This window comes from Vombatus ursinus, unplaced genomic scaffold (assembly GCF_900497805.2).
Source record: "Vombatus ursinus unplaced genomic scaffold, bare-nosed wombat genome assembly UNPS02014837.1, whole genome shotgun sequence".
NCBI classification, from domain to species: Eukaryota; Metazoa; Chordata; class Mammalia; order Diprotodontia; family Vombatidae; genus Vombatus; species Vombatus ursinus.
In genome coordinates, this window is record NW_020954615.1 from 2610780 (window position 1) to 2638285 (window position 27506).

At 52.2% G+C, this 27506-nt stretch overlaps 2 protein-coding genes across 2 annotated transcripts in view; one reads left to right on the plus strand and one right to left on the minus strand.

The window, feature by feature from the left end:
* Positions 1 to 2030: 2030 nt before the first annotated feature.
* CCT7 (chaperonin containing TCP1 subunit 7) lies at positions 2031 to 17724 on the plus strand. Its single transcript, XM_027840002.1, has 12 exons — positions 2031 to 2139; positions 8067 to 8220; positions 10229 to 10335; positions 10813 to 10938; positions 11462 to 11514; positions 11839 to 12010; positions 14488 to 14652; positions 14958 to 15146; positions 15824 to 15921; positions 16350 to 16482; positions 16757 to 16963; positions 17381 to 17724. Exons 1-12 carry the CDS (start codon positions 2134 to 2136, stop codon positions 17591 to 17593), a joined length of 1623 nt encoding a protein of 540 aa, XP_027695803.1. The 5' UTR covers positions 2031 to 2133; the 3' UTR covers positions 17594 to 17724.
* Positions 17725 to 23930: 6206 nt separating this feature from the next.
* FBXO41 (F-box protein 41) overlaps positions 23931 to 27506 on the minus strand; it is a 25861-nt gene continuing 22285 nt past the window's right edge. Inside the window, exon 12 of the mRNA XM_027840030.1 lies at positions 23931 to 24507. Within this exon, the coding sequence (XP_027695831.1) occupies positions 24445 to 24507 (63 nt within the window). The 3' untranslated portion in view covers positions 23931 to 24444. The remainder of the gene's footprint in view (positions 24508 to 27506) is intronic.

The following is a 27506-nucleotide window of genomic DNA, read 5'->3' on the forward strand; positions in this document are numbered from 1 at the left end:
TATAAAAAATGATGAACAAGCTGACTTCAGAAAAACCTGGAAAGACTTGTATGGTCTGACGCTGAGTGAAGTGACCAGAACCAAGAGAACATTGTACACAATAACAGCGATGTTGTGTGATGACTAATATTGATGAACTTAACCCTTTCTGGCAATACAAGGATCTAAGACATCTCCAGAGGCCTTGTGATGGAAAATGCTATCCACATCCAAAGAAAGAACTATGGAAGTCAAACTGCTATTTTTTTCTCTTCTGTTGAGTTTTGTTTCCTCTTTCTGATGGTTCCTCCTATTGGTTTAAATTTCTACTTCCAACATCACTAATGTGAAAACATGTTTACTAGGAATGTAAATGTATAGCCTATATCAGATTGTGCACCATCCTGGGGAGGGTGGTGGGGAGGAAGGGGGAGAAAAATTTTAAACTCAAAAGCATATGGAAATGATTATTGATAAATCAAAATAAATTAATAAAAGAAATCATACTTTTAAATGTATAAAATAAAATACCTAAGATTACAAAAGAAATCAATTATGTTGAAATATAGTTATCAAAGCAGTAAAAAAAAAAAATTGCTGACCCAGGTTACGAATAACAATAATAATGATAGCTTTAACAAATTGTGGTACATGAATGTAATGGAATATTATTGTGCAGTAAGAAACAATGGATATGATGAATACAGAGAAGTGTGAGAAAACTTGCATGAAGTGATGCAGAGTGAAATTAGCAGAACCAAGGAAACAATGTAAATAATGGCTATAGTGTAAAGCGGAAGAGCAATAATGGTGAAAAAATCAAAGGTGAATGTTATAAAATAACAAAGAACAAGCAAGGCCCCAATGGAGAGAAGACACCTAAGCTTCATTGGTGTGAAACATTGTATATGTTTTTTTTTTTTATCAGTTTTGTTGATTGTTTTTTCTTTTCTTTCTCTTTTTCCTTAAAAATTTTTTTTTGTTATAAGATGGCTCTCTAGAAGGGTGTAGGGGTAGAAGTAGAGGGATAAATTTAGGCAATGTAAAACAAAACCTGTGAATAAAAATTTATTTTTTAAAAGAACCCCTGCTTTATATCTAGGCTTTCCTAAGTAAATGATAGCTCACATTTATTTGATGCATCAAGGTTTGCAAAAACTTACTATACACTATGTCATTTCAAATCTTGCAATAATCCTATGTGATGAAAGCTCTTTTCTCCATTTTACAGATGAGAAAGGCTGAGGGTCGGAAAGGTGAGGTGACTTTCCCCAAGGTCACATAAGTACTAAGTATCAGAGGCAGCACTTGAACTCAGATCTTCTTGATCCCGTGGGCTAGCCCTCTATTGGTTGCATGAACCATGCTGCCTCTAAACAAGAAGGTTATCCAGGCAACATGTTTTTAAAATTAAATTTAAGGTTTTCCCAATCTCTCTTAATTCTCTTAATTATTTATTACTAGTTAATTTATTTTGTATAATTGCATAATGTAATTATTCAGTTTATTGTTTATTCTCATTTCCTATTTATCCTTGTTTATACATAATTGTTTACTTGTTTTCTCCATTAGATTGTGACCTTCTTGAGGGCAGGGACTGACTTTTACTTCTTTTTGCATCCCCAGCGCTTAGCACAGTGCTTGACATATAGTCATCCTTTCGTAAATGATCACTGACTGACTTATTTATTTATTGAAGTTTTTTTTTCAATTTTCAAGCATTTGCTTTTTTCTCCCTCTCACCTCCGCCCATCCCCGAAAAAAAGAAAAGCAAAACCCTTGTAACCAACAGGTATAGCCGAGCAAAACAAATTCTCATAACTGGTCACATCCAAAAATTGAGTCTCTTTTTGCTTATTTAGTCTAGGAAACGGATTCCAGGTACCCGCTCTTGGCCTATGGAGACTCTCCCTCCCCAGCTGAGGAGGGCGCGCGCCTGGAGGCCCATCGAGCCCTTCTTTCCCTCCCTCGCCGACTCTATGGCCCCTCCAACCTTAGCGTCACCGGAGGGCCCCGCCCCTTGGCTCAGCGCGCCCGACGCCTCCGCGCAGAAGGTTCTGGGCCGCTCTCGCGCGCGAGGCATTGTGGGCCGCTGGGGCTTCCAGAGCGCGGAGAGGAGCGGGCCACTGGAAGGCTCCCGATTCACAGTCCAAGATGATGGTGAGTGGCCGCCGGCTCCATCCGTTGCCATCCTCCTTGGGGCGCCTGCTGGGCGGCCGAGGATCGTCCCCAAGGACCCCGCTGCGTCTTTCGGGACCGCTGTGGCGGGGCCGGGCAGCCGCGGCGCAACAGCCGCGCCCGGGAACCACCCGCGGGCCGGGGCCTGGCGCAGCCTCTGGAGCCGGACCGGGCGGGGCAGGGGCTAGGCCTCAGACGGGTTGCCGGGGCCGGTGCCGTGGCCGGGCGGGGAGGGCAGGCTCCAGCCCCAACCTGGCCGGCTCGGGACTCGGACTCCCAGCATGCCCCGGGGCCCGGCCCTGAAGGCGCTGCCGGGCCCCAGGCGCGGGGCATGCTGGGAGCGGTAGTCCCGACGGGGCCACGGCGTGGGCTCCGCGAGGGTTGTTAAAGAGCTAATTGTGCCGAACCCGAGGGAAGCTGAAGAGTTGTAACGAGACCGTGGAGGAAACCGAGGCTCAGAGAGGGAGGCGAAGGCCCCGGCCCTGCCCCCACCTGTGTTAGTAGAGCGCCAGGGATTGGAACCGGGGTCCGAGAAACGCTGGCCTCAGTCTGGTCTTGTGAATTCTACTCCAAGAGGAAAGGATTCCTCCAAGGTTCCAACGGGTTGCAACTGTCACGGGATGTTACCCGGCTGCCTCCATCCATCCTTTTAATCGGCATTTATAGAGCGCCTGCTGTGTGCCAGATACCCAGCTCTGGTGCCCTGCTGGAGCGTACAGTCTAGTGATTCGTTCGTTCATTCATTCCTAATCACACAGTTCTCAGTCTCCTTGACCTTTTGGTGTCTTTTGTTTGTGTTTATTATGGGATTTTTCTAATTGCTTTCCTCATGTGGAAAACCATTCTTTTATGCCTGGTATAAATCTAACTCGCCCATAGTGATTTTTTCAGAAGTATTCTGAGCTGCCCCACGTGGCTTTTGACACGCCCCATCCCTAGATAAATCTGGCTTTCTACCCAATTCAGTGTCTGTCTCCTTTCTCTCCCCTTTCTCTTCTCTGTCTCTCTGACACCCCCCCCCCCACCCCAGCCATCTTCCTCCCTCCCTTTATCAGTCTCCCTTTCTTTCTGTCTGCCCCTAATTAGTCTCCTTTGCTGGTTCATCATCCATTTCCTGGCCTCTGAACATGGGTATTCCTTCGAGATTTTGCCTTGGGCTCAGCTTCCTGGTCTTCATATCTCATGCTCACTTGGAGTCAGCTATTTCTATGGAGATGGTTCTCAGATCTTTAGATCTAGCTCTCATTTGTTCCTCCAACAAATGTCCCCTCTCCCCTCTTTTTTAAAGCTCCTACTCTCTGCTGGCTACTGTACTAGGGAAACAAGCTCCTGGAGGAGCTTATATTCTCTGTGGGGAAAGTGATAGTAGATAGTGTAAGGTTTTCGAAGAGTTTTTCAAAAGCTATTTCCTTTCATTCCCCACAAATCCCCATTTTACAGAGAGGGAAACTGAATCAGGCAGTGGTTAAGTGAAGACTCCAGGTTTAGGACTCTGACCCACTCCATCACCTAGCTGCACCTCATAAACCTGTGGTATCTCCTACAAATTCATAACACTGGCCAGCATATCTGCCACCTAGCCACCTCTTGGAATGTAAACAGATAAGTATTTACAAAATAGTTCCAAGGTGCTTTCTGGGTGCAGAGAAGAGGCAGGAGAGTTAGGAATGGTTCAGTGTAAGGCTTGGCATCTGGACTGGCCCTCAAAAGGGAGCATTGAATTGGGGAGGGAAGCACTTCAGGACGGCTCCCCTTGGTTCTCCATTCGTTGCCTCACCCCCAGACTGGCCTGTCTCTTCTGTTGAGGGCCCCACTGCCCCAGCTGGTCCCCTCTGGGACAGCGGATCACTCAGAGCCTGAAGATTCAATCAGCAGTGGAACAGGCCTAGGTGAGAGCAGTCCAGAGGAAGAGAAAAACCAAAGCCACCAGCAGGGAGGGACTTTCTTGGGACTTGGAGCCTCCTGCCTAGTTCCGCCAGTGTCCTTAATGCCCTGCAGGCCTTGCCTACTGGTGCCACAGGTGCCATCTCATCCCTCCCTTCTCTCTCCTTGCCCTCAGTGCCTCTTGTCTCTGATCCGTCTTTCGTGCAGCTGACATGAGGCTATTATAAGGCACAGTTATGACTATGACATTGCTTAGACCCCACCATCACGGGGGGAAAGTAGAGCTTCTGTCCCCCTCCCCAGGCCGAGAATGTTCTTTATTCTTCATCTGCCATTCAGGATCCTAACCTTCTGTTAGGCCTGTGCCTCACTTTCCCTGAAGCCCCTAGTCTGACCTCACCTCCTTTTTCCTTCTGAGTACTTGGGGCCAGCCCAGTCTCAGGGGAAGGGGAGCACCTTGAGGCCAGGATGGTTTTTTTTCTTTTTTGTCTTTTTATCCCCCAGTGCCTAAGAGCTTCCTGTCCAAAAGTAAGCATCTGATGTGTATTGAAATATGAACATAGATCTAAGGAATTGGCTTCCCACCTTGTTTTCCCCCTCTCTGACCTCTTAGAGGTGTGACTGTGGGAAAGTCACTTAACCTCTGTGCCTTCTCTCTCCTTATCATCAATGGGCATAATAGCCACTTGCCCTACGAGGCTTTTTTTTTTTTTTGTTAACCTTAAAGTGCTTTACAATTGAGCAGAAAAGAGAAAAAGCTCAGGAGACATGAAAACAAATGGGACACTTCAAAAAAGTTACCTTATTTTTATTGACCACTTTTGTATTTATATCCATTTGTTTCCAAATGTTTCCCTCTTCCTCTCCCCATTGAGCTATCCCTTGTGACAAACATTTAAAAAGAAAGAAAAGAGTAATTCAGCAAAACCAAACGATGACCATATCTGCACGTGCTCCATTCCTGTGTGTGATGCCCTGCCCTCTGTGAACCCCCCCTCCCCACTCCCCTATACCCCTCACCCCCAGGCCACACCTGCAGTGCAGGGAGGGGAGGTTGGGTTCTCAGACTGTCAGCTGGAGTCAAGCTTGGCCATTAGAATTATGCAGCATTCATGAATGGCAGTCTAAGTAGGCTTTTGTTAAGTTAATATAGGTATTTTAATAAACTCAGCAATATGAGGGAAAGTGCTCTGTAATTGAAAGCAGTTTTGTTGTGTAATTTCCTAGGTGCCACACTTACTTGCCTCACTTTCCCCCTTTGCCTCTATGCAGCACACTTGGTGTGTATAGTTGGTTGTGTGGCTTAACTCTGTTTGGCTTGTTTTAGTTTGTAAGCACTTAGCACTCTCAGCATGCCAGCATATGCTTAATAAATGGATTTTTCTGTTTTGGTGATTGGGTAAGAGGCCACAGGTTCTTGCTTCTACAAGTCACAGAATCAGCAGGCCACCAGGGCACAGTGCTGAGGCTGGGTGGGATCTTAGCCACCCCCTCAGTCTGGGCCCTAGCTCTTCAGATTCAGTTATGCAGCAAACCTGCCTTCCCTTCTACAGAACGAATCATGTCTAACAAACATATGGATGGCTTTTTAAAATATGTGTCAGTGTTTTGATCAATAAAATACCAGTTCATTTAAAAGTGTTAGGAAATTCAGTGTAGCTATTTGTCATGGTGTATTTTCTCAATTAACAGATGCCACTAGAATGGTGACTTATGTGGGAGTCTTTGACATTTTTTATTATTAAAAAAAACACCCCCCACCTTCTCAAGATGGTGGGAACCTCTGCCTTAGAGATCCTTGGAGGGGAAATGCCGAATATGAAGGAAAGCTACGTTAAAACAGGTCACAGAATGCAGGGTCCGGGAGGTGATAGAGCCTTCCTGGCGCCTGCCCCGCCAGGCTGCATTGGGGGCCGGTAGGGTCAGTTCTGGGCACCACAGTGGAGTTAGGACATTAATCTTCCAGACACAGTGGTTGAAAGGGATGTTTAGATTAGGGTAGAAGAAACTAGAGAGATGAGCACATTCTCGCTGCAGATGAGGAACTAGACGTGTTCTCCTTGATGCCAGATGGAAGGTGCTCGATATACAGATTTCTGCTCCAGCTAAAGCTGAGGAAAGGCTTCCTGACGTGATCTAGACTTTCAGGCCATCCTGGGAAGGAAGGACCTTCTCTCAAGGAGGGATGCAGAAGGAATTACTGGTGCAGTGTGCATTGGATCACGTGGCCCCTGGCAACTTTTCCAGCTCAGAATCTCTGATTCTCTGACTTGTCCAGGGTCTGGTCCTGTCCTGGAGTTGGATGGAGAGCTCTGGTCTTCTGATTGCATGGAGTTCCCTTTTTTGTAGTTCTGCTTCCATCTGGCAGGGCTCCCCTAGTTTTTCTGGGGTGTGGTGACCAAAGAGACCCTGAGAAACTGTTGGCTTTAGACAGAAGGGATGTTCGGGACTCTTTCTGTTCTCCATCCCCACCTTCTCCATTGGCTGCTTCACTATTGGCCTGAACATCTTTGCTCCACTTGACCCAGGCTTAGAGCCTTTTCTGGTGGCCTAGGCAGTCCGGGAAGGGTTGGGGAGAGCTGGGATTCCTGGCCTGCCTTTCTGCATGGATCTTTCCCCTGTCAGCTTAAGGCCAGAGCCAGCTCTTGGGGCAGCTTCTGCTGGATGGCACCCTCGGTGGTGTTTGACTTGGGGTCACTGTGGGAGCTGTGACAGAGAAACCAGACGGCATGCCACCAGGAGCCCTCTCAGTCACTCAGCAAGCTTTTAGGAAGTGGCCTCTTGGAGTTCGTGGCATCAGTGGACAGTCACAAGCTGAGCCTTGAAGAGGCCCATGATTTGGCCTGAAAACAACAGCAAAGGGCGGTAGAGAAAGCTGTCTTCAAGACTTAATTTCTCCAGCCAGGACCCAGCCTCAAGCCTTGTCTAGGCCAGCTCACAGGGGGTCTCTAAAGTGAGGCTCTCCCCTGTTAGAGTGGACCCTTCTGGAAGGCAGGTATTTTTCTCATTGGGTCTCAGTGTCTCCAGTAACTGGCACATGGAGGAGGATGGGGACATCATCTGTGATTTCACTGGTATCGGGGAGTCCTAGCTGGGCAGCTTGCTCCTTTTCTCTTAAAGAGTTGTCTGTTGTGCACTGAGGGTAAAGGTACTTTTCCAGGGTCCTACAGTCTGCATGTGTCGGAGGCAGGATTTGAATCCAGGTTTTGTGCCTTTGAGGCCTATTCGTTTGCTAGGCTGCATTGCCTCTGACACATAGTAATGTGTTTAATAAATGCTTGTTAAGTGAAATTCTTAGGTCTCTTGCCACTTTAAATCCCAGGGAAGCCCTGGTTTGCTTATGAGGAAAAGTGTCTTGGGCGGGTAGCCTTGACATCTGTTTTCATTTTGATTTGGACAAGAACTTCTTGGTTATTTCTTCTCATCTGTGGAAAATGTAGAATGGTGTTTAGCCAGCATTTAGGGGCTCCTTACTGGGGGGAGCTTTTGTGGTGTCAGCTTGCAGGGGCATCTGGACTGAGGGGTTCGAGCAAGGGCGCTGAGCTACAAATAGTGTGATTTGGCTGTTCCCCGCCCCCCCCCCCCCCAACCCTGCAGCTTCCAGCTGGCTGCCATTTCTTGTCTGAACATCCCTGAAACACTCCTGAAACCTTTGGCACCGAAGGCCCTCACTGGGGCCCCATCTGCTCCTCTGATTGAGCTGTGATGTTGGGACAAGTGACCTGAACGGACAGAGCTTCCTTCTTTCTGCTTTATCTCAATTCCAGTGGCCTGATTCTTCCTGAAGGCAGGACTCTTTTAATGGAGATTTGTATTTAAATTTTTTTTAAACATGATTTTAAAATTCAACTTTAAAAAATTTCAGTTCCAAATTCTCTCCCTTTCCCACCCTTTGAGAAGGCAAAAAAAACTCAACCCATTACAAATAAATATAGTCATTGTGTCTTCTGTTTTGGCTGATTACACTTGCATATATTGAAAGGAATGGTTGACCATCATCCCTGGCCCATTCTCTCCCTTTTCAGCCCACGCCGGTTATCCTCCTGAAGGAGGGGACGGACAGCTCCCAAGGGATCCCTCAGCTTGTCAGCAATATCAGCGCCTGCCAGGTGATTGCAGAGGCTGTCCGAACTACCCTGGGGCCCCGAGGGATGGACAAGCTCATTGTCGACGGCAGAGGTGAGTCTGGGCTCTACTTTCTTCTTGGCTTTTGGAGATGAGTGGAGGCCACTGTGGATCTCCCATTCTCAGGGTGCAGAAAGATGACGGAAGGTAGGAAGGAAAAACCTTGCACAGAGGACAGAAAACTCAGTAAGACAGCGAACCAGTGTGGGGGCACAGACAGGAAGTGTGAGGTTTCCAGAATGGGAAGGTTAGTGTTGGGGAATCTGGGAAAGCTCCTTGGAAAGGGTGGGTCCTGAGCTGGGCTTATAAAGAAAGGAAAGATGTCAGTTGTTTGAAAAGAGCAGGGAAGGTTTCTCTAATCAAGTGAGGAGCTTGGCAGGAATGAGCAAGGCTAGTGTAGGGGACAGTGAGGAGCCTGCCTGGGCTGATGGCAGGGGACATAGCCAGCAAGCAGTTAGTAAGGGCCTCCTACCATTTGGCAGGCCATTGTTGGTTTGAAGAGGCCACAGGAGCCTCCATTCCTCCAGGTGACTGACACTCAAGGCTGTGCCCTGGGCCAGCTTGGCTTCTTCTCTAGGCTGTTTTCCTTGGTGATCTCATAAGCTCCCATGGATTGCGTTATCTCTGTGCTGGTGATCCTCCAGTCTGCCTGTCTTGCCCCAGACTTTCTGCTGACCTCCAGTCTGGCATCTCCAACTGCTTTTTAGACATCTTAAATTGAATGTTCTGTAAACACCTTAAATTCCTCATGTCCAAAGCTGACCTCATGATCCTTCCCCCCCCCCAAATTTCCCTGGTCCCTTTGGAGTCCTCCTTCTCTCACCCCAACCCCCATCCAGCATGGTGCTCAGGACGGTCAGCTGCGCCTCTGCAGTATATCTCCCAGATATTTGAAGACCTTCCATCTATTCTGTATTTATTTTACATGTGTTGTTTACATATTGTATCTCTCCCATCAGAATGGGAATTCCAATGGGCAGAGACTGTTTTTGCCTTCCTTTGTGTTCCCAGTTCTTGGGGCATGGCATGATACATAGGAAGTGTTTAATAAATGCTTGTTGACTGACTGAAAGGGACCAGAAAGACCGTCAAGTCCAACCCTCTCATTTTATAGGTGAGGAAATGGGCTGAGGAGGTTAGTGACATGCCTGGGGTCACATAGCTAGTTAAGTGACCAAGGTAGAATTTGAATCCAGGGCTCCAAGTAGGGAGGGTAAAGAAGGCATTAGCTCCCCTGTGTGTGTGTTCTCGGACAGGTTGTGCTGCCTGACAGTGGTAGCTGCTTGAGGCCCATCTGGGTGGGGGCATCCCTAGGGCACTGAGGAGGATGGCACAGCCACAGGTATAGGGAAGGGGAAAACCCTCTGGGGACCCCGTGCTCTTCATTTACAGCGCTGGCTGGCTGGCTTCCTGCACACTTGGCCTGGGGGCTGTGCTTTTCCAGAAGCTGGAGGCACCTTCTCTGGGCCCAGGTCAGCATAGATTTAGAGCTGGAAGGGACCTTAATGACCATTTACAGAGGAGGAAACTGAGGTAGATGGAGGTGAAATCATTTACCTGGAATCCCCCAGCTAGTAAGGGTTAGAGGTGGGATTTGAACCCAAACCTTCTGGTTCTTTCTTCACTTTGGCATGTGGTAGGGATCGTCTAGCTTCTTTTTGGGAACGTGCCCTGCAGCCCCTTCCTCAAGCCACGTGGTGTCCACTGGGATTGCTTTTGGTGCACGAAGCCCAGGTGGAAGCTCTAGGGGATGGTCCCTCCTTGGGTGGCGTTGTGAGTCTCTGCACTCGTGGGGTGCAGGGAGAAGTTGCTGTAGGAAAGGGCGGCCTGGAAGTCAGTTTGGACTTGGGACTTGACAGCGTGGTGCTAGTGAGGCTGCAGTTGTGTAGGAGTGGGCCGGGGGAGGGTCTTCAGGCCTGGTCCTTCAGGAGCCTGTGATTGACAGACAAGCTGTTCTGTCAGCTGCGCTGGCAGGTCAGAGGGCAAAGAGAACCTGGGTCGTCTGGGTGCAGGCGGGATACAGTGGAAGAAGATGGCCTGAACCCACCAATATTCCTTACAGGCAAAGCAACGATTTCCAATGACGGTGCTACGATCTTGAAGCTCCTTGACATTGTCCATCCTGCCGCCAAGACTCTGGTGGACATTGCCAAGTCACAGGATGCTGAGGTGAGGGAGCCAGCCTGGGGGAGGGGCAGACAGTAACACCTCCTGCTGTGTGTGTGGGGGGGAAGTGGCGATTTTCTGTCACAGCCAGAGTCCTGGATGACTCCATCAATGAACAGGCAGTTATTAAGTGCCTACTGTGTGCCAGGCACTGAGCTGATGAGGGAACGACCCCATCCTAGGCCTAGAAAGCTCTTCCTCTGCCTCCAGGCTGCCTGCTTGGTGCCTGTTAATTGTTTCTGTTAAAAGGAATTATTTGTAAACAATTGAATAGACATGCACACACTAGGCTTCAGATCCTGCCTGTGACCCTGTACAAGTCTGGGTCACATGAGGGGCTTGGACCCGGTGACCTCCAGGGTCCTTCCAGCTCCCAGAGCTAAACTCCTGCAGCCTTTGCTCTGGGGCCCTAACTGGGCAAGGTGGCGCAGGGGTAGATGCCCCTTAAGCTTTGGGAATTAAGTCATTTTGTGGCTGCAGGTTGGTGATGGGACCACTTCAGTGACTTTGTTGGCAGCAGAATTCCTGAAGCAAGTGAAATCCTACGTGGAGGAAGGCTTGCACCCCCAGATCATCATTCGGGCTTTCCGCACAGCCACACAGCTGGTAGGTGAAGCCTGGGCCACACTGACCAGGCCTGGGGCTTAGCATCTTTTCTAGGAGAGAAGAGACTTTGCTGGTGCCACAGGTTGGTAGCTCCTGATCCCCCAGACCCAAGGTGGTCCCCCCCACCAGGAGCCTGGGACCGCTGTGGAGGTGGTAGACAGGTGGAACATGAGATGGGGAGCCAGGAGACCTGCGGGCTAGGCCTGAGTGCTATGTGCAGCCTGGGGCAAGTCAGCTCCCTTCCAGAGCTGAGACAGGATTGTGAGGGTAAACACATGAAAGGAATGTCAGAAATCACAGAGTGCTTTGAAGTCGATTCAGAGCCTGTAACTGCTCATCCCTGAAAGTCCCCAGTCATGGTCAGCCAGCCTTTGGCATCTGCCGGGCCTCCAACACAGCCAGTGGGGCTGGGCCTTGAAAGGCCATTGATTCGTGGGACTAGTGAGAAGCAGCTTCCTTGGGGGAAGCGGGGCCTCCCTTTGTCTGCAGCCCCAAACGAAGCGGCTTTTTTCCTTCTTGGCAGGCAGTTAACAAGATCAAGGAGATTGCTGTGACCATAAAGAATGAAGACAAAGAGTAAGTCTGCTTGGTGCCTTGGTCCCAGGCTCCTCCTGGGCAGGTCAGATGCAGAAACATGTTGTAGTCAGCCTGTGGGCCTGGGGCTTTTCGGCTCCTGCGGTGCCCTCGGAAGAAGCCCAGCCTGAGCCAAGTGCCAGAACATGGGCTTTAGTTAATGGGTTTCCCAGGGACTCTTGGGCCCACAGGCACCATCTGTCCCTAGTAATAGGTTTCAAAGGTGGATTGGAAAGGGTTGGCGGGAGGATGGGAGGGGAGAGGGGGCAGGGCTTGCACAGGAAGGTGGCCCTCGAGGGCCTGCTGCTGACTGCCTGTGTGTGCCAGGGAGCAGAGGCGGCTGCTCGAGAAGTGTGCCATGACTGCGCTGAGCTCCAAGCTGATTTCCCAGCAGAAGGCGGCCTTTGCCGTCATGGTGGTGGACGCCGTTATGATGCTCGATGACCTGTTGCAGCTGAAGATGATTGGCATCAAGAAGGTTCAGGGCGGTGCCCTGGAGGTGAGTGCTGCCGCCGCTGCCCTTGGCCCTGTGTAGGCCTGAGACCTGGCCTCTGTAAAGTGGCATGTCCCTGGGAGGCTCTATCATTGGCATCATCTGGGCTCTTAATTGGTGATATTTGAAAATACTGCTAAGTGAATTAGTTATGTTTTGGTATGGTACCTTGATGGGTAACTTGACTGGGATGCCAGGGTTTGTTTTTGGGTAACAGGGCGCTCTGGATCATTTCTGACTGGGCCACCCTGCTTGGTAGATGCAAGGCCAAGATCTCTTCTCTAATGGCTGTGCCATTGTTGGCACCATCTTTGAAGCAGTTTGCCATGTCAAATCACCTGGCTTATCCTGAACTTGAAATGACAGTGCTGGAGTCCTTGGATCCAGACAGCCTTACGCGCTCCGGGGGCAGCTGGCCAGCCGCCACCTTTGCTGGGCACCTTGCCATCAGAGGTCGCCTGCGGGTGAAATAACTTTTCATCAGAGAATGGCATTGATGGCTTGGGAGAAGAGAAAAGGCAGTTTTTCTCTCCTGGAGTGGGTAGTGTTGGACCAAGTTGTGGAGGGAGACTTTGGAGGTAGTCTCGGTGATAGGGGAGGAAACCAGCCTTGCTGCGATTGTAAAGAGGAAGGGCTGTGTGGACACTGAGTGGTCAGATAGAAGATGACAAGCTGTTGAACCTTGAGGACACCCACGTGGCTCCCTGGAACTTTTCTCTGAAACTGTCTTCCCCACATTGATGGAACCTGAGAGCTCAGGGTTCTTCTTTTTCTGATGCCGTTTTATTTTCAGTTCTGAATTCTCCCCCTTCCCTCCTCATGGAGAAGGCGGGAATAACAGAGGCCGTTTCAGAGATGTACATCACCCAGAACAGATTTCTGCATTAGCCACATCCAAAAAAAAGAGAGAGGGAGAGAGGAGAAAAGAAGCTTCAGTCTGCCCTCTAAGTCCATCAGCTCTGTCCCTTGCGTCTTCCAGAGAAGAGAGCCTAGACGTGGAGGGGGGGTCTGAGTGAGCTGAGGAAGGGAGTCAGGCCTCCTCAGAGGGCCGTGGACTGACCAAGCCTTTCCCATGTTGAGCTGAGGGAGTCAGCTTAATACCAGGCTCTGCCTGGTCTGCACAGAGGGTTCATTAAAGGAAATAAAACCAGGAACTTTGGTTCTACCTGCCCAATGGCCGTGGAGTAGGCATGCTGGCCCAGAAAAGGATGGATGCCCGCAGTGAGGAGGGTGGGATGCGGCCTGGGGTGGGGAGGTGGTTACCAGACAGCAATCCCCCAAGGCTGATGTGCTTCCGCGCCCAAGGCAGTAGGCGGTGGTTCAAGGGGAAAAGATGAGATTTTGCTTTTCGTCTGTTTTAAAGAGAGAAATGCTTATTTGGAAAAACTTCAGCAGACAATCTATTCCCTCCCCCCCCCCGCCAAGGCAGTGGGGTTCAGTGACTTGCGCAGGGTCACACAGCCAGTAAGCATCAGGTGTCTGAGGCGGATTTGAACTCAGGTCCTCCTGACTCCAGGGCTGGTGCTCTATCCACTGTGCCACCTAGCTGCCCTGCTATATTTTTTTAAAGGAAAAATATCTAATGAATGACTCACACTTACTTGAATGAATTAATGAAATAATGTTTCTTAAAATAAAAATATGATTATAAAGGGAAATAAGGTCATTGCTATTTTCCTTTGAGGTAGGACAGACCTTTCTAGACTTTTCCTAACTAAGGTTGTCTTACTCTTCAAGGAGAGAGATGGAATCTGGTCACCCTGAGGCCTCCTGGCATGATGACAGTCAGAGCTGGGTGCCCTTAGTGGAGGCCTGGGGATTGGAATAAGTAGGTCGGTGGTGGTTGCTCAGGCCATGACTGGAGCGTGTGTTGTTTTGGGTATTAGATTTTAGAAAAGACATTGAAAGGTAGAGCTCCGGCCTTGGAGTCAGGAGGAGCTGAGTTCAAATGCGGCCTCAGATCAAACATTTGACACTTACTAGCTGTGTGACCCTGGGCAAGTCACTTAACCCTGATTGCCTGGCAAAAATGAAAAAAAAAAGAGACATTGAGAAGCTGACAGAGGTCAAGGGAACCTTTACCCAGATGGAGAGCCACAGGGTCCTGGTGGGGAGACATTGCCGAGACTGGGATTTATACGTGACTTATAAGTCATTTGTACAGGAGAAGCTTCCTGCCCCTATGAGGGACCCTCATGGGACAGGGGCTGCCTCCAGAGGTGCCTGCCCAGGTACTCCTTCATGGGGGCCTTGAGGCAGAAGCTAGAGGACTGCTTGTGTGAGACGTGGTCCAGGGGATTCAGGGGGGCAGAGCTGGTCCTGAGGGAGTCTGCTCCTTCACGGGGGCCTTGAGGCAGAAGCTAGAGGACTGCTTGTGTGAGACGTGGTCCAGGGGATTCAGGGGGGCAGAGCTGGTCCTGAGGGAGTCTGCAGCCCCTGCGTCCACAAACCAGCACCAGTCTAACCCGTCAACTTGCTTCCAGGAGTCCCAGCTGGTGGCTGGTGTTGCTTTCAAGAAAACGTTCTCTTACGCGGGGTTTGAGATGCAGCCCAAGAAGTACACTGACCCCACGATCGCCTTGCTGAACGTCGAGCTGGAGCTGAAGGCTGAGAAGGACAATGCCGAAGTCCGCGTGCACACGGTAGAGGTAGGCCTTGTGGGACGCAGGCCGCCTGTTCCTCCCTGGTCCACGGTGCTTTCCCAGCGGGGCTGTTGGAGCATTCCTGAAGCTGTCTCCGTAGCTGGTTAGAGCGGCGTCTCTGACGGCCACTCGGGGCTTAGGCTGCTGGGGAAGGGAGTTTGGGTGCTGCTTGCTGGGGATCCGCCCTCCTCTCTGGGGTCGCGTCCTTCCATTCTGGCCTCTTATTGGCTGGCCCTGCTCCCTTTCCGGGTGTTCTGGGTGGTAGGAGGTGGTGAACTGGGCCCTGGGCCTTTGTTCTTGCCTTTGGTTAGGATTATCAAGCCATTGTGGATGCCGAGTGGAACATCCTGTATGACAAGCTCGAGAAGATTTACAACTCGGGGGCCAAAGTCATCTTATCCAAGCTTCCCATCGGGGATGTGGCTACTCAGTATTTTGCTGACCGGGACATGTTCTGTGCTGGCCGCGTCCCTGAGGAGGATCTGCGCAGGACGATGATGGTGAGTGCTTATCAAAGACTCCATTCGGTCTTTAGGAGTCCAGGGGGGCTGTTGGGAGGTTGGGGAGCCCAGCCTCCTCCTGTTTACCTTGTGACCACAGAGTCTCTGAGGCAGATGGCTGGTTCCTAGATAGCTTTTCCCAAGCCCCCAGCATGCTCGTCAGCTCCTGCCTCCTTCCAGTCTCAGGATTGTGCCCTGGGAATAAGCTCTCATTTTCTCATTATCCTAAACAAGGTATAATTAGGGAAGGCTGTCTGCTGCTCCCTAAAATCCTAAGGAATGCCATGACCTAAGCCTTGTGCCAGGATCCCCCCGCCATTGGTGGAGGGAGCGTCCCGAGCTGGCTGCTGGCTGCTCCCCGTGCCCTTGGGAGCTGTCAGTCCTGGAGGCATCCACACAGCTGCTGGCTTTGGCTCCGAGGCGTAGCTCCCAGCGGCGTAGCTGAGCAAACTTTTCCCATGGCTCTCTGAATAGATTTTCTTGGGCTGTCCCCTTCTGCAGTGGAGACATCTGTATTGTAGCTGCTGTCTTCACTTCTTAGATTGGGGCTGACGGGCACAGGGGTGGCTGGAGGAATGCCCTGGCTGTGCACTAGCTCTAAGGAGAGTGATAAGGCACAGGTAAATGGGAGATCTCGCCCTGGCCTCTTTAAACTGTGATGCTTCCTTCCTCCCCAGGCCTGTGGGGGCTCCATCCAGACCAGTGTCAATGCTCTGACCCCCGATGTGCTGGGTGGCTGCCAGCTCTTTGAGGAGGCACAGATTGGAGGCGAGAGGTGAGCCTGCCTCCCGTGGGGAGCTTGGGCTGTTGTGGTAGGAGTTTGGCGTGGAATGTGCTGGTCACTCATCTGCTGTAGTCGGCTGAGACGCAGGAAGCTTGTCTGTGTGTCTGTGTTGGGGGGGGGGTTGAGGGAGAGTGTCAAGGCAAGGTGCAGGGGGCAGTGAGTGGGCACGGGGGTCAGCGAGCACGGAGCTACCGGCTGGCTCTGAAATTCTGTAGCTGTTAACACGCTGGGGTGGGCGGGGAGGCTTGTCCTGCTCACCAGAGCCTGGCGATTTGGGGCGTGAGGGGGGAGATCTCTGGTAGCAGGGTGTCCTGGCCAAGCCCAGAGGCACGCGGCCATGCATGCCTCCCAGGGCCGGAGGGAGGGGAGCGGGCAGAGGAATTAAGGGGGGCTTGTCTTGGGGCCCTCTTCCCCGTCAGGTACAACTTCTTCACTGGCTGCCCCAAGGCCAAAACCTGCACGATTATCCTTCGAGGGGGCGCCGAGCAGTTCATGGAGGAGACAGAGCGCTCCCTCCACGATGCCATCATGATTGTCCGCAGAGCCATCAAGGTGTGTGGCCAGCTGGCATCCTTGTTTTGGGGACGCAGAGGCTTCAGAGGGAGAGGGGGTGGGGGCGTGGCAGGGGCTGTGCCATTCTGGGAGATACCCGAGGAGTGGACAGGGAAGGTCTTGGACTTCTGTCCAGCATCCTGGGGTATAGGTAGCAGCATTCGATCGGCAGTGGTGTGGGGCGCTCCCGCAGCAGGGACAGCTGTTGAGCTTGAGTGATGGCTGGGTGCAGAGTTGGCACCCCACCTCACGGCGGGCTCTGTGGTCTCTGCAGAATGATTCAGTGGTAGCCGGGGGTGGAGCGATTGAGATGGAGCTGTCCAGGTACTTGCGGGACTACTCGCGGACCATCCCAGGCAAGCAGCAACTGCTGATCGGGGCCTATGCCAAGGCCCTGGAGATCATTCCCCGACAATTGTGTGACAACGCGGGCTTCGATGCCACCAACATCCTCAACAAGCTGCGGGCCAAGCATGCCCAGGTGGGTCCTTGGCATTCCTTCCTTTGATGGACCCTTGGATAGACACCTTAGGGAAGGGCCGGGGAAGCTGGGTCGGTGGCCCTGAGGAAGGGCTCCCCGGAGGCAGCGTGGCTTGGGCCTGGCCTCGCCACGGAGTTGCTTTTTACCCCCAGGAATACCCACCATGACGTTGTCCTCTTACCTGCCTCTCTGAGGCTGTGTCCTGGCTTGTATGGCAGTGACAGTCCTGCTATCAGGGGCCTTCAGTGTGCCCAGAGGATCCCTGGGGTGTGGTCCAGGAGGGGATGCCTGGTACCGACCTTGGCCCCTCTCTGGTACTAACGGTATAAATGGGCCAGGCCGGGCGAGGGAGCCTTCCTTGGAGCCCGCTTGGGCCTCATGTGGTTGACAGAGGGCCTCCCGTCCTGTCTGTTTCAGGGCGGCAAGTGGTATGGTGTGGACATCAACAACGAGGACATCGCGGACAACTTTGAAGCCTTCGTGTGGGAGCCCGCCATGGTCCGCATCAACGCCCTCACCGCTGCTTCCGAGGCCGCCTGCCTCATTGTGTCTGTGGATGAGACCATTAAGAACCCCCGCTCCACTGTGGATGGACCCCCCGTGGGCCGGGGTCGGGGCCACCTTCACTGAAGAAGGCCCTTCTGCCTCCCCCATCTGTCTGCAGGGCAGGCACAGTTAGTTGATGTAGAGGGGCAGGAGGGGACAAATGCGTCTGGCTCTGTTCCCCTGGCTCTGTTAAATAAAACTCAAGGCTTAAGGTCGTTGTTGAGGGCCGATTCTTTGGACCCAGTGCAGGGGGTGGCTGCTGTGATGGGTTGCAGAGGACGAGGTGTCATCTGCCCTGATGGACCAGCCCGGAGGTTCAGCCTAGTTGTACCTGGAGGGTTGTCAAGGCTGCCCGGGCAGGGTGTTTGCTGACCTCGTCCAGCCGCCCTGGCCGGAGCAGAGGCTGGGGTGCAGAGCTCAGGAGCCCCTTAGCTTGGTGGGAGGGGTAGCGGAGCAGGGTGCATGGGGCTGAATGTGGGCAAGGGCTCTTTCCTGGGGTGCCTGAGGCTCCCAGGAATTTGAGCTGTTAGTGCCCCCCCTCCCCATCATTTTACAGTGCTGAAGTGACTTGTCATGGTCAAGTACTGGGGGCAGAGTGATCCTGGTAGACCGACCCCCCCCTCTACCCCCAACCCTTTAGCCTGGGGGGTGGGAGGGTGGAATCCTTCCTTTTGGGAGCCTGAGGGGCTAAGGACCCCAGCCCTTGATAACACCGGGAGCTGGCCCTAAGTGGATGGCTGGGATGCCTCTTGGGGACGGCAAGTCAAGACTGGCCACCATGGCAGAGGAGGCGATGGTGGGAGGCCTGTTGGAACTGAACCTGGAGTTCCCTGGGATAGGGGTGAGTGGGGAAGTTGCCACCCCTGCATTTCGATCCAAATTCAAGGCCTGGTGGCAGTTGGCGCATTTTACTGATGGAATTAGAGGGGTGGTGTGGGTGGTTTTGGGAGGCCTAGTGTCAGGGATCCTGGGCTACCTCACCTTTCTGCCTCTGGCCAGGCCAGCTGAGTGAAGCATTAGGGTCTGGTGCCACTGGAGGCTGCCTTCCTCCTGACCTCCAGCTAGAGCCTGGGGCGTGCCCTAATGCTTGAACGCAGGTTAGGGCCCCCCCACCCCAGGATGGGCCTAGCTTACCAGGAGGGGAGCTCCCAGAAAGGGGGCTGGTTGCTGGGGAGGGTCAGGGCTTCGGGGTGGAGGGCTGTGTGTTTCCTCCCATCTTGCAAATAAGAAGTCACCAGGCCTCGGTGGGGGTTCTAAGTATCTCAGCCTGAACTTGAACCAAGGGCCTCTGTTTCTCGACCTAGTGCCTTTGGCATATGTACACCTCGAGATGCTCGTCACCACCTCCCCCCCATTAAAGCCCAGACCTTCCCCAGCTTCTGCACATGGTAAAAAGGGTCACTGCGCCCTCTTGGGCCCAGTCCCCTGTCCCCAGGCAGCCACAGTCGGTTTTCAGAATCTTTATTGGACGCCCAGTCATTAACTGGGACGCCCGCGTGAGGTCCTCAGAGATACGTACACGCTCAGAATACATTCGGCAAAGGGTACGAAGCAACAACACCAAAGTGCATCTATGGGTGATGCTGGAGCAGAGCCCCCGGGGTGGGGGAGGGGGCAAGAAGAAAGGGAGACTCCAAAGGCTCATCCTGCCTGCTGCGTGGGACGGAACCCTTTGGTGTTTAGGCTGTGCAGCCTGGGGTGGGGCTGGGGTTCTGGAACCCTGTGCTATCTGTGTTTGGGAAGGACACTCCCTGGGTGGAAGGAGCAGTGGTGGGGGAGAGGGGGAGAGGCCTCCCCTGCCCAGCTCAGACCTTCTCCTGATCTGAACAAAGGCCCAGCAGCTACTTGTCCACAAGTGGAGCTGGGGGACTGAGAGATCTGGCCTGATTGTCAGAGGCCCTAGCTGGAGGGACCGGGATGGCATGGGGCCCCAAGGAAGGAGACAAGGGTGGAGGAGGGGGTTTGATTAGGTTTTCTGGATTCACTCTGAGTCCCCCTTTTCCCCCTTGCCTGGGGGGGAGGGGGGAGGGACCAAGACCAGAACCAATATGTCCATCCATAATAAATAATATATACACACTCCATATAGAAATATGTAAATCAAGGTAAGCCCTGGGGTGGGGCAGTGGGTGGTGAATCTGTTTGCATGGTACCTCCTGGGCTGTTGGCCCTCTGTGGCTAGGCATTCATGACCACTCATGGGTGATGGGCAAGCCTTGGCTCAGGGAGACCCCCTCCCAGTTACAACATACCTGCCTACCTGAGGTCCCACCTCACCAGGCTGGACTCAGCACCCTCTGAACCATCCCTCCCACCCCCAGTAGTCAGTCTGGAGTCCCTGGGGCCCATTAGCTCCTTGGGTCAGGTCTGGTGGGGGCCTCCTGCGAAATGGTGATTTCTCTGCTCCGAAAAGGGGGATGCCAGGCCCCTGTGGGAGAGAGAGGCTGGATTTCTCCCCCCACGATTGTGAAGGAGTTCAACTGAGCTAAATTGGGGAAGGGGCCATTGCTAGAGGTTATCTGGATGCCTGTGCCCACCACTTTGGTGTCCGCCCCACTCTCCCCAGCCCAAGTTCTCCATTGCCATGAAGATGAGTTGAGATGCCCCACACTGTGAGGGTGACTGTTTGGCCCCTGACATGTGGCCCTTGGTATTCTAGGGAGTTTTCTTTCCCTCTCTCTCCCCCCCCCCCCCACCTCAGCATCACTTCTGGGAACATAGCTCTAGGGGCCAAAATAAAGTGCTTCAGGCAGACGCCCTAAGACCCTGGCAAGGGACTGGGTGATCCCCTGTCCTGGGGGAGGGATTGCTGACCAGGTGGGTTTTGAAGGGCAGAGCTTGGGCCTGGACCCTCCAGTAACCCTGACTCCTGAGGATAATGGAAACAGGACAGGGCTAATGGACTCTACAGTTACCATCCTAAGCTCCAACTCTGATTGTCAAACGGGTGAAAACGAGACAAACCCTGAACCCAGATTTTTGCTGGTAGGGAAGCATCTCTCCCTCCTCACACGATCTGGTAGCAAAGAGCATTCTGGTTTTTTTGGTGGGGGGAGTGGGCTATGACCCTCACTCCCCCTTCAAAAAAGCTTCGAAAGGACCAAGAATGTCAGTCCTCAGGCCATGGAGAGACTATGGCCCTGGAAATGAGTCAGAAAACCCAGAAGTAGGCAGGGGTGTGCATGTGTGGGTGTGTGTGTGTGTGTGTGTTGAAGCTTGTGTTTACTCCCAAGCATGACTGCCACCCATGCCCCTATGTGGGCAAGACTGGAGGGGAAGGATCTGGCCAATGAAGGAATGCCCACCTGGCAGTGAGAGGCAAAGGGACGGAATAACGGGGGAGGGAGAGAAGCTACCACACCTGAGGAATGAGTGTCCCTCCATGGGACCACGCTTTTGGAGGGGAATGCCACATGGTCATGGGAGCACAGTCTTAGAGATGGGAGGACTTAGGTGTTGCCAGTTCCACCAACCCCTTCATTTTACAGATGAGGAAATTGAGGCCTGGAGGCAATGTTACATAGGTAGTAAGTGGCAAGGCCTGGATTTAAATCAAGTTCTCTGGTGGCTATTGGAAGGGAGGGGAACCTGGTGGCACCAGGATTGCGTGCCTGTGAACCCCCAGATGAGTTATTGTCTATGTACGCCCCCCACCCCACCCCACCCCGAGAAAGTAGGACAAGAGAAGGTAGCAGAAGGAAGTCAGCCTACCCTCCCTGGCCCCATCCTGCCCTAAGCTTGCGGAACGTGTCTGAAAGGATCGGCCAGTCTTCCCACTTCCCTGCCGTCTTCTTCTACCTTCAAGCATCGTACGCATACACCCACCCCACATGTACACCCACCCCCACCCTGGGCCCTGCAGTCAGAAGGCAGGAGGGAGGCTGTGGGAGCAGCGATCTCTACATCGGGGAGGGGGCACCAGGAGCGATGTGTGTGATGGGCTGTGGAGAGGAGCCAGGAGAGGCCTCCCTTGTGCTTTACCCAGGGACCAGGGAGGGAAGTTCATGGTATCTTCGATTTCCAGTAGGAAGGGCCTTTAGCTGCCACCTGGGCCAACTTTCTTCATTTTACAGATGAGGAAACTGAGTCTTAGAGAAGTAAAATGACCTGCAAGGTCCCGCAGCTAGCAAACAGCAGAGTGGGGCATTTAGTCCTAAGTGCTCTGACTCTGAATTCAGCCATCAAAGCAGCTCTTGCTGCCATCTTGGGCGGGGGTCCATTTCTAGAGATGCTGACCAGAGTGTCTCCTCCTGGGCACCTCCTGGCAAAGAGCGCTGTGGACAGCCCCGGAGCGGCCACCCACCCAAGGCTGGTGGGGACATCAGACAACGGGTGGGGGTGGGGGGAGGGGATGGTCAGAGGAACCTTGTGCTTTCTCATTTCAGTCTCCTCTCCCTGCCCTTCCCCCACCTTGGCAAGGGTTGGTGCAGTGATGGGAGTGGACGGACTGCCCTGCAGCAGTCGTGAGGCCCAGAGAGGTCATGGGCTGGGGGCTCTTCTCTCTCTGAAAGGCATAGGTGAAACATGACAGGGGTAGTTGGGGCCTAGGGTAGAGATGGAGAAATCCTCCAGCCCCAGGCTTCTGGAGAGGCAGAGGGAAAGGGAGTATTGAAGAGAAGAGTGAGAGAAGGAGAGAGACGTTGACACGTAGTGGAGAAGCCGACACAAGGGCAGAGACCACCAAGAGAGCATCCTGTGCTGAGGGCCACATTCTCTGGGACCAGCTCCTGAGGCTCCTTTGGTGGACATCTCGCTAGGCTGGCGGGGAAGCTGAGCCTTGGGGAGCGGTTAGGCCCCAGAACAGGAATGGGCCACGGGCAAGACCAGAGCTATCAGGAAAGTCTTCAAACTGATAGTCAGGTCTGCAGAACTGAGACAGCCCTGGTCAGCTGAGGAGCAAACGCAGGGATGGAGGCGTGGACCTAGCTAAGAAGCCAGAACTTCCCAAATGAAGTTTCGTGGGACTCTACCCTCTGTTCACCTGAGGCCTGACAGTGAGAATCACAGAATCATTTTTCTGAAGCTGGGAGGGACTTTCCATTCACTCCTACCCCCTTCACTTTACAGATGGGGAAACTGAGACCCAGAGAGGTGAAGAGATTTGTCCAAGGTCGCATAGCTGGTAATTGGTGAGCAAAAACCCAGGTCCTTTGACTCCAAATTTGGATTTCTTTCTACTCCTCTGAGGAAAAAGTGTGCCTAGTTTCTGGGGTCTGGCCTCTCCGAGAGCAGAGAGAGAGAAAGAATGAGAGAGGGAGAGAGAAACAAAGAGATGGAGAGAGTGACACAGAGACAGATGGAGAAACAGACAGATGGAGACGGAGGGAGAGAGAGGAGAGGGGGAGAGAGACAGAGAGGGGGGACAGAGAGAGACAGAGAGAGAGACGGGGGGCAGAGAGAGAGAGACAGACGGGGGGCAGAAAGAGAGAGAGCGCACACTATAGACAGAGAGAGAGAGCGCACAGTATGCTTCTCCCAAGCCTAGGTTCAGAGCCAGATTCTCTGATGGAACCCCTGACAGGGTCCCAGGGTGAGAGGTCCTAGACCCAAGTCAATCAGATGTGATTTCATAGGGAAGACAGAGAGCAGGGGAAGCCTGATTTCAAATCCTAGGTTAAGCTCCTCCAACGTGCCTCCTCCCTCACCCCCACCTCTACCTCTACCATATACCAATATATACCAAAACATCCAATTCATTTTGCGACCCCCCCCCCCCAAAAAAAATCTCAGCGCTATTCTTCCTTCCCCCAGGGCTGGTGGCTCTCAGGGCATGGTGTGGGTGAGCTGGGCTGAACAGCATCTCAACAGCTCCTTCCTACAGACCCCTGGGCTTCCCCTCAGGCAGAGGCTTCCTGGGAGGGGTTTGTGTGTTGGGGGACTCAGGTCAAGGTCAAGGTCAGGGTCTGGAGTGGAGAGTTCAGAAACATGCACATTATATAACTCTGCTTTAAAATCTCTGGATCGTCTTTTCTTACAGAAATAAATACTAACTCTGTCATCTCCACCTGGCCATCCCCAGACTCGCTGGAGGCAGCAGCGGCGCGGCAGGGGAATATAGCGGGCCAGTGTTGTCCCCTGGAGTCTGGAGAAGTGGCCAGGGTCCCCCAGGTGGGGAAGGGAGGGTTTGGGGACGGAGCTAAGATGTCACACTACTCCCCTCTCCCCGCCCCTCCAGAGAGTTGCTGTGGGTCCCAGGCATGTCCTGCCCCACCCAGGCCCACCTGGAATTTCCATGGAGACTGGTGGCAGAGAGGGACCCAGGGTCCTGCCGGGTTGCTCCCTTGATGCACCACTGGGACCGAGGTTGGCATTGGTAACCTCCACCAGATTGGGGATGGGAGGATAAAAGGGGGCCCCATGGCCCACAGCCTGGATAGATCAGATACAGGAGACAGCCTTGGCAGGGGGGCCCAGAGACCAAGGGGCCAAGGAGGCAGTCGGGGTTTATTGCAGGACCCCCTGAAGGACGGGGCCAGTGCAGGGTATAGGATGTCAGTGCCTGCCTCTGCTGGTGACTGGAGCTCCCTGTCCTCTGAGGGGCCCCAAATCAGCCCCTGTTCTGGTGGGGTTACTTGGGTCAGCGGGGCATGCTGTCCTGGGGCCCAAGAGGAGATGGTAGCTTCAGTCCAAGAGCCCTTATTGGGGGAGGCAGTGCCTAGGGTGGAGGCTTAGGCAAGGGGGAACCCCGCTGCAGGGTCTCAGCGAGGAAGAGGAGGGCCCCCCCAAGCCATCGACTCCACAGCAGACGGCATTCCACGCGGCTGACCCAGAGCTCGGGCAGAAGGCCTCTAACTGGCCCCTCGAGGTCAAGTCCAAACCTGCATCCCTTGGGTGGGGGTGTCCGAAGATGTTGTCTGCTGGAGGCCTGGGTTCACTCCAGAGCCTCTGGGTGGAGGTGGTGGGTGAGGGGTGCCCACTGGCCCCCCTGCCCGGGGTTAGCAGCCACCTTCCACCTTGATATGTAAGATCTTAGAGAATCCAGGCCGTCGTCTTAGAGCCTAGGGAGAGGAGAAAGGGTCAGGAACCTGGTCATTTCTGCACCAGAAACAGATGCCTGGCCTGGCTTGGCCTTCCCTCCCCTGCCCAATGCTCTGGGTGAAACACCACTCCATTCCCTGGCCCAAGTGCCTCCATTTATAAAAGGTGCAAGCATAGCCAGAAAGCTCTGCCGGGATGGACAGTGATGGGAGCTCAGGAAGAGGCTGACAAAGGGCTAGAGAATAGGACTGACGGGGTGGGGGGTGGCTTCATGTGCCTTCCAGAAGCCTCCTCACTAAAACCACAAATAGCCCATAGACCAGAGCTTCACAAACTTTCTTTTTACTATTTCAATAACTGTATTTCAGTCTAATTGGATTCCTATGTAATGCTATCTATTTTGTTTTATGCATTTAAAACCATTATTCAAGAAGTGCTCTGTAGGCTTCACCAGATGCCACTGGAGTCTAGGACCCACAAAAGGTGAAGAAAGCTCTGCCCGAGACCGTGTTTGCATACCTGGGATGGGCTACTGTTATTCTGCCTTGTAAGTAAATGTGATTCGACTTGCTTTGGATTGAAATGTAGTCTACACAGCTGCTAGAATGATTTTCCTAAAGCAGATCTGACCGTGTCACTCCCTCCTCAATTAATTTCAATGGCATGGGAAGCCCAAAGCATTTTGTTCAGAGGAGAGGTTGAGGAGAACCAGACAGTCCTTTTAAATTTGTAGGAAGGCGGCCCCTAAAATGATTTGCTGGATTGACTCATATTGAAGGGGAGGCCCACCAAGGCTCCAGACAGAGGTGATTCTGCTAACAAGGGAAGAGCTCAAACACAGACTAATGCCCGTAGGCGCCAATCGGCTGCATGGCCTATTCTGGGTTCCTGGAAAGTAAGGAGTATGGGAGCTGTCATATGTCTCTCCTTATGAAGAGAAAGTAGCTGGGGTTTTCTTTCCTAGCCTGATGACTAGAGGGCTTGGGGCCCTGCCTTTTTAAAAGAGCTGATGCTCACATTTTGGGGCTAAGCTAAAAGAAATAAGGCAGAGTCTACTTTTCCTCCCACAGGCAAGAGAGCCTCAGCTAAGGACTTGAGCCTAGGAGATTCAGAAAAGTGGGAGTAGCAAAATGTTATACCTACCGAAGAGAGACAGAAACATAACATAGATGCAGGTCCCCAGGCCCAGCAGAGGACCACACTCATTAGGGAGCCTAGCCAGGAAGGGCAGTGCCATGATATCACCAGAAGGCATCTCTGGGCTTGTAAGAGTTGCCTGGAATACGCTCTGGCCCCCCGTGTTTCCTACATGCTCAGGCCTGCATGTCCACCCTCCCTGCTGATTGTGTGTCTCTGTGGCAGGTTTGTGGGGAAGGAGGAGGACAAATGTTTTATTGCCATTCTTCTTATGAGGCTATTTTATTACATTCTTTTACTGTGAAATAACCGTGTCCTTGGACTAGCCACAATGTTAAAACACATTGGTGGGGGCTTCTCAGTTATGGTTTTGAGCGGACGCTGATCCACAAAATATCCTGAAACTAGTGTAGATATTTGGGGATGCCACATGCGAGAGGGGGATGCTCCAGGTGCTACATTGTGTTTGTTTGTTTGTTTGTTTTTTCAGCCAAAGACAAAGTTTATTAAAGATCAGCCATATTGGCCAGACTCTTAAGGAATGTAAGCATTTGTATTACTAATACCTTTAAGAGGGCCAGATCTTCAGAATCTGAGCCAGGTGCTACATTGTTTAGGCTTGTCTGGGATCTCCATTTTGCTTGTCCTATTTAATGCAGGAATCCAGTAGAGAGGAAAAAATTCTCTCTTCAGTTCACGAATGAACGGGAAGCTTTCCGATGCATGCTTTTGTGTTTACAGGTCAGACCAGCTACTGAAAATAACTATTCTACTATTTGTGGAAAATGCACTCAGGTTGTTTATGAACACTGCAGAATGGCTGGGTTACCATTGTGATTGAGAAGCAGGTCTAGGAGTTGCCATGGAGGCGGTTGGAAGCTTGGTTGTGGAAGTGACTTTCGATTATGATGACAATGATGGAATGAAAACAACTGGTGAGGGAGGGGCAGAGATGGAAAGCACAAGATGTGGAACGGAGGGCTGGAGAAGGAGTAATGGTACTATATACACTGCTTGAAACAGCAAGGTACTCCCATGAGAATAACTATTAACGGGACTATGTAGGGATTCTTTTGGTAAACTCCTTAACGATGAATATAACCAGGACTTACTTATCAGTAAGAAATGTTGGGGACTTCCTGGTGAAAGAAGAGATAAATGAAGGCCGTGCTTGCCAGAAGAATATCAAAGGATCACAGGTGGACCTTGAGCGTGAAGGGACCTCAGAAGTCATTTATTCCAGAAACCTCATTTTGCAGATGAATAAACTGAGGTGCAGGGATCACACAGGTAGTAAGCAGAAGAGCTGGGATTTGAACTCAGGACAAGCTCTCTTTCCAACTCGCAACCCCGCCCTCACATAGAGCAGCTCGTGTATCATCTTCATTGGGTCAAGGTGCAATAATAGGGTGGACTCCAGCAAATCAAGACACAGAGTCAGTGGTGAAGGATGGAGGACAGGTACTGAGGCAATATACCAACTCTAATAAAGGGGGCTCAAGAGGGAAAGGTTTTCAGGGGAGTGGTCCCGTCTAACAAACGAGGGACCCTTTGAGCGCTGGTTGGAACACATCACAATTGTGATAAGTGGGTGGTATGGGACCAACACAGAAAAACATGGGTAATTATTGGAAGGTCCTGGGGGCCTGCTTAGGAAGTGCATACATTGAAAATGTAATGCTTTTAGGTTTTTGGATGTCAGTGGATGCTGTAGCCATTCTCTCTGTGATTACCTTTCCCTACTCCATAATATATTTTGTGGATGGCTAGTTATTTCCATGTTGTCTCCCTCGTTAGAATGTAAACTCCTCGAGGGAAGTAATTATTTTTCCCTTTCTTTGTACCCCCAGTGTTTAGCACATTGCCTGGGGTAGAAAGCAGA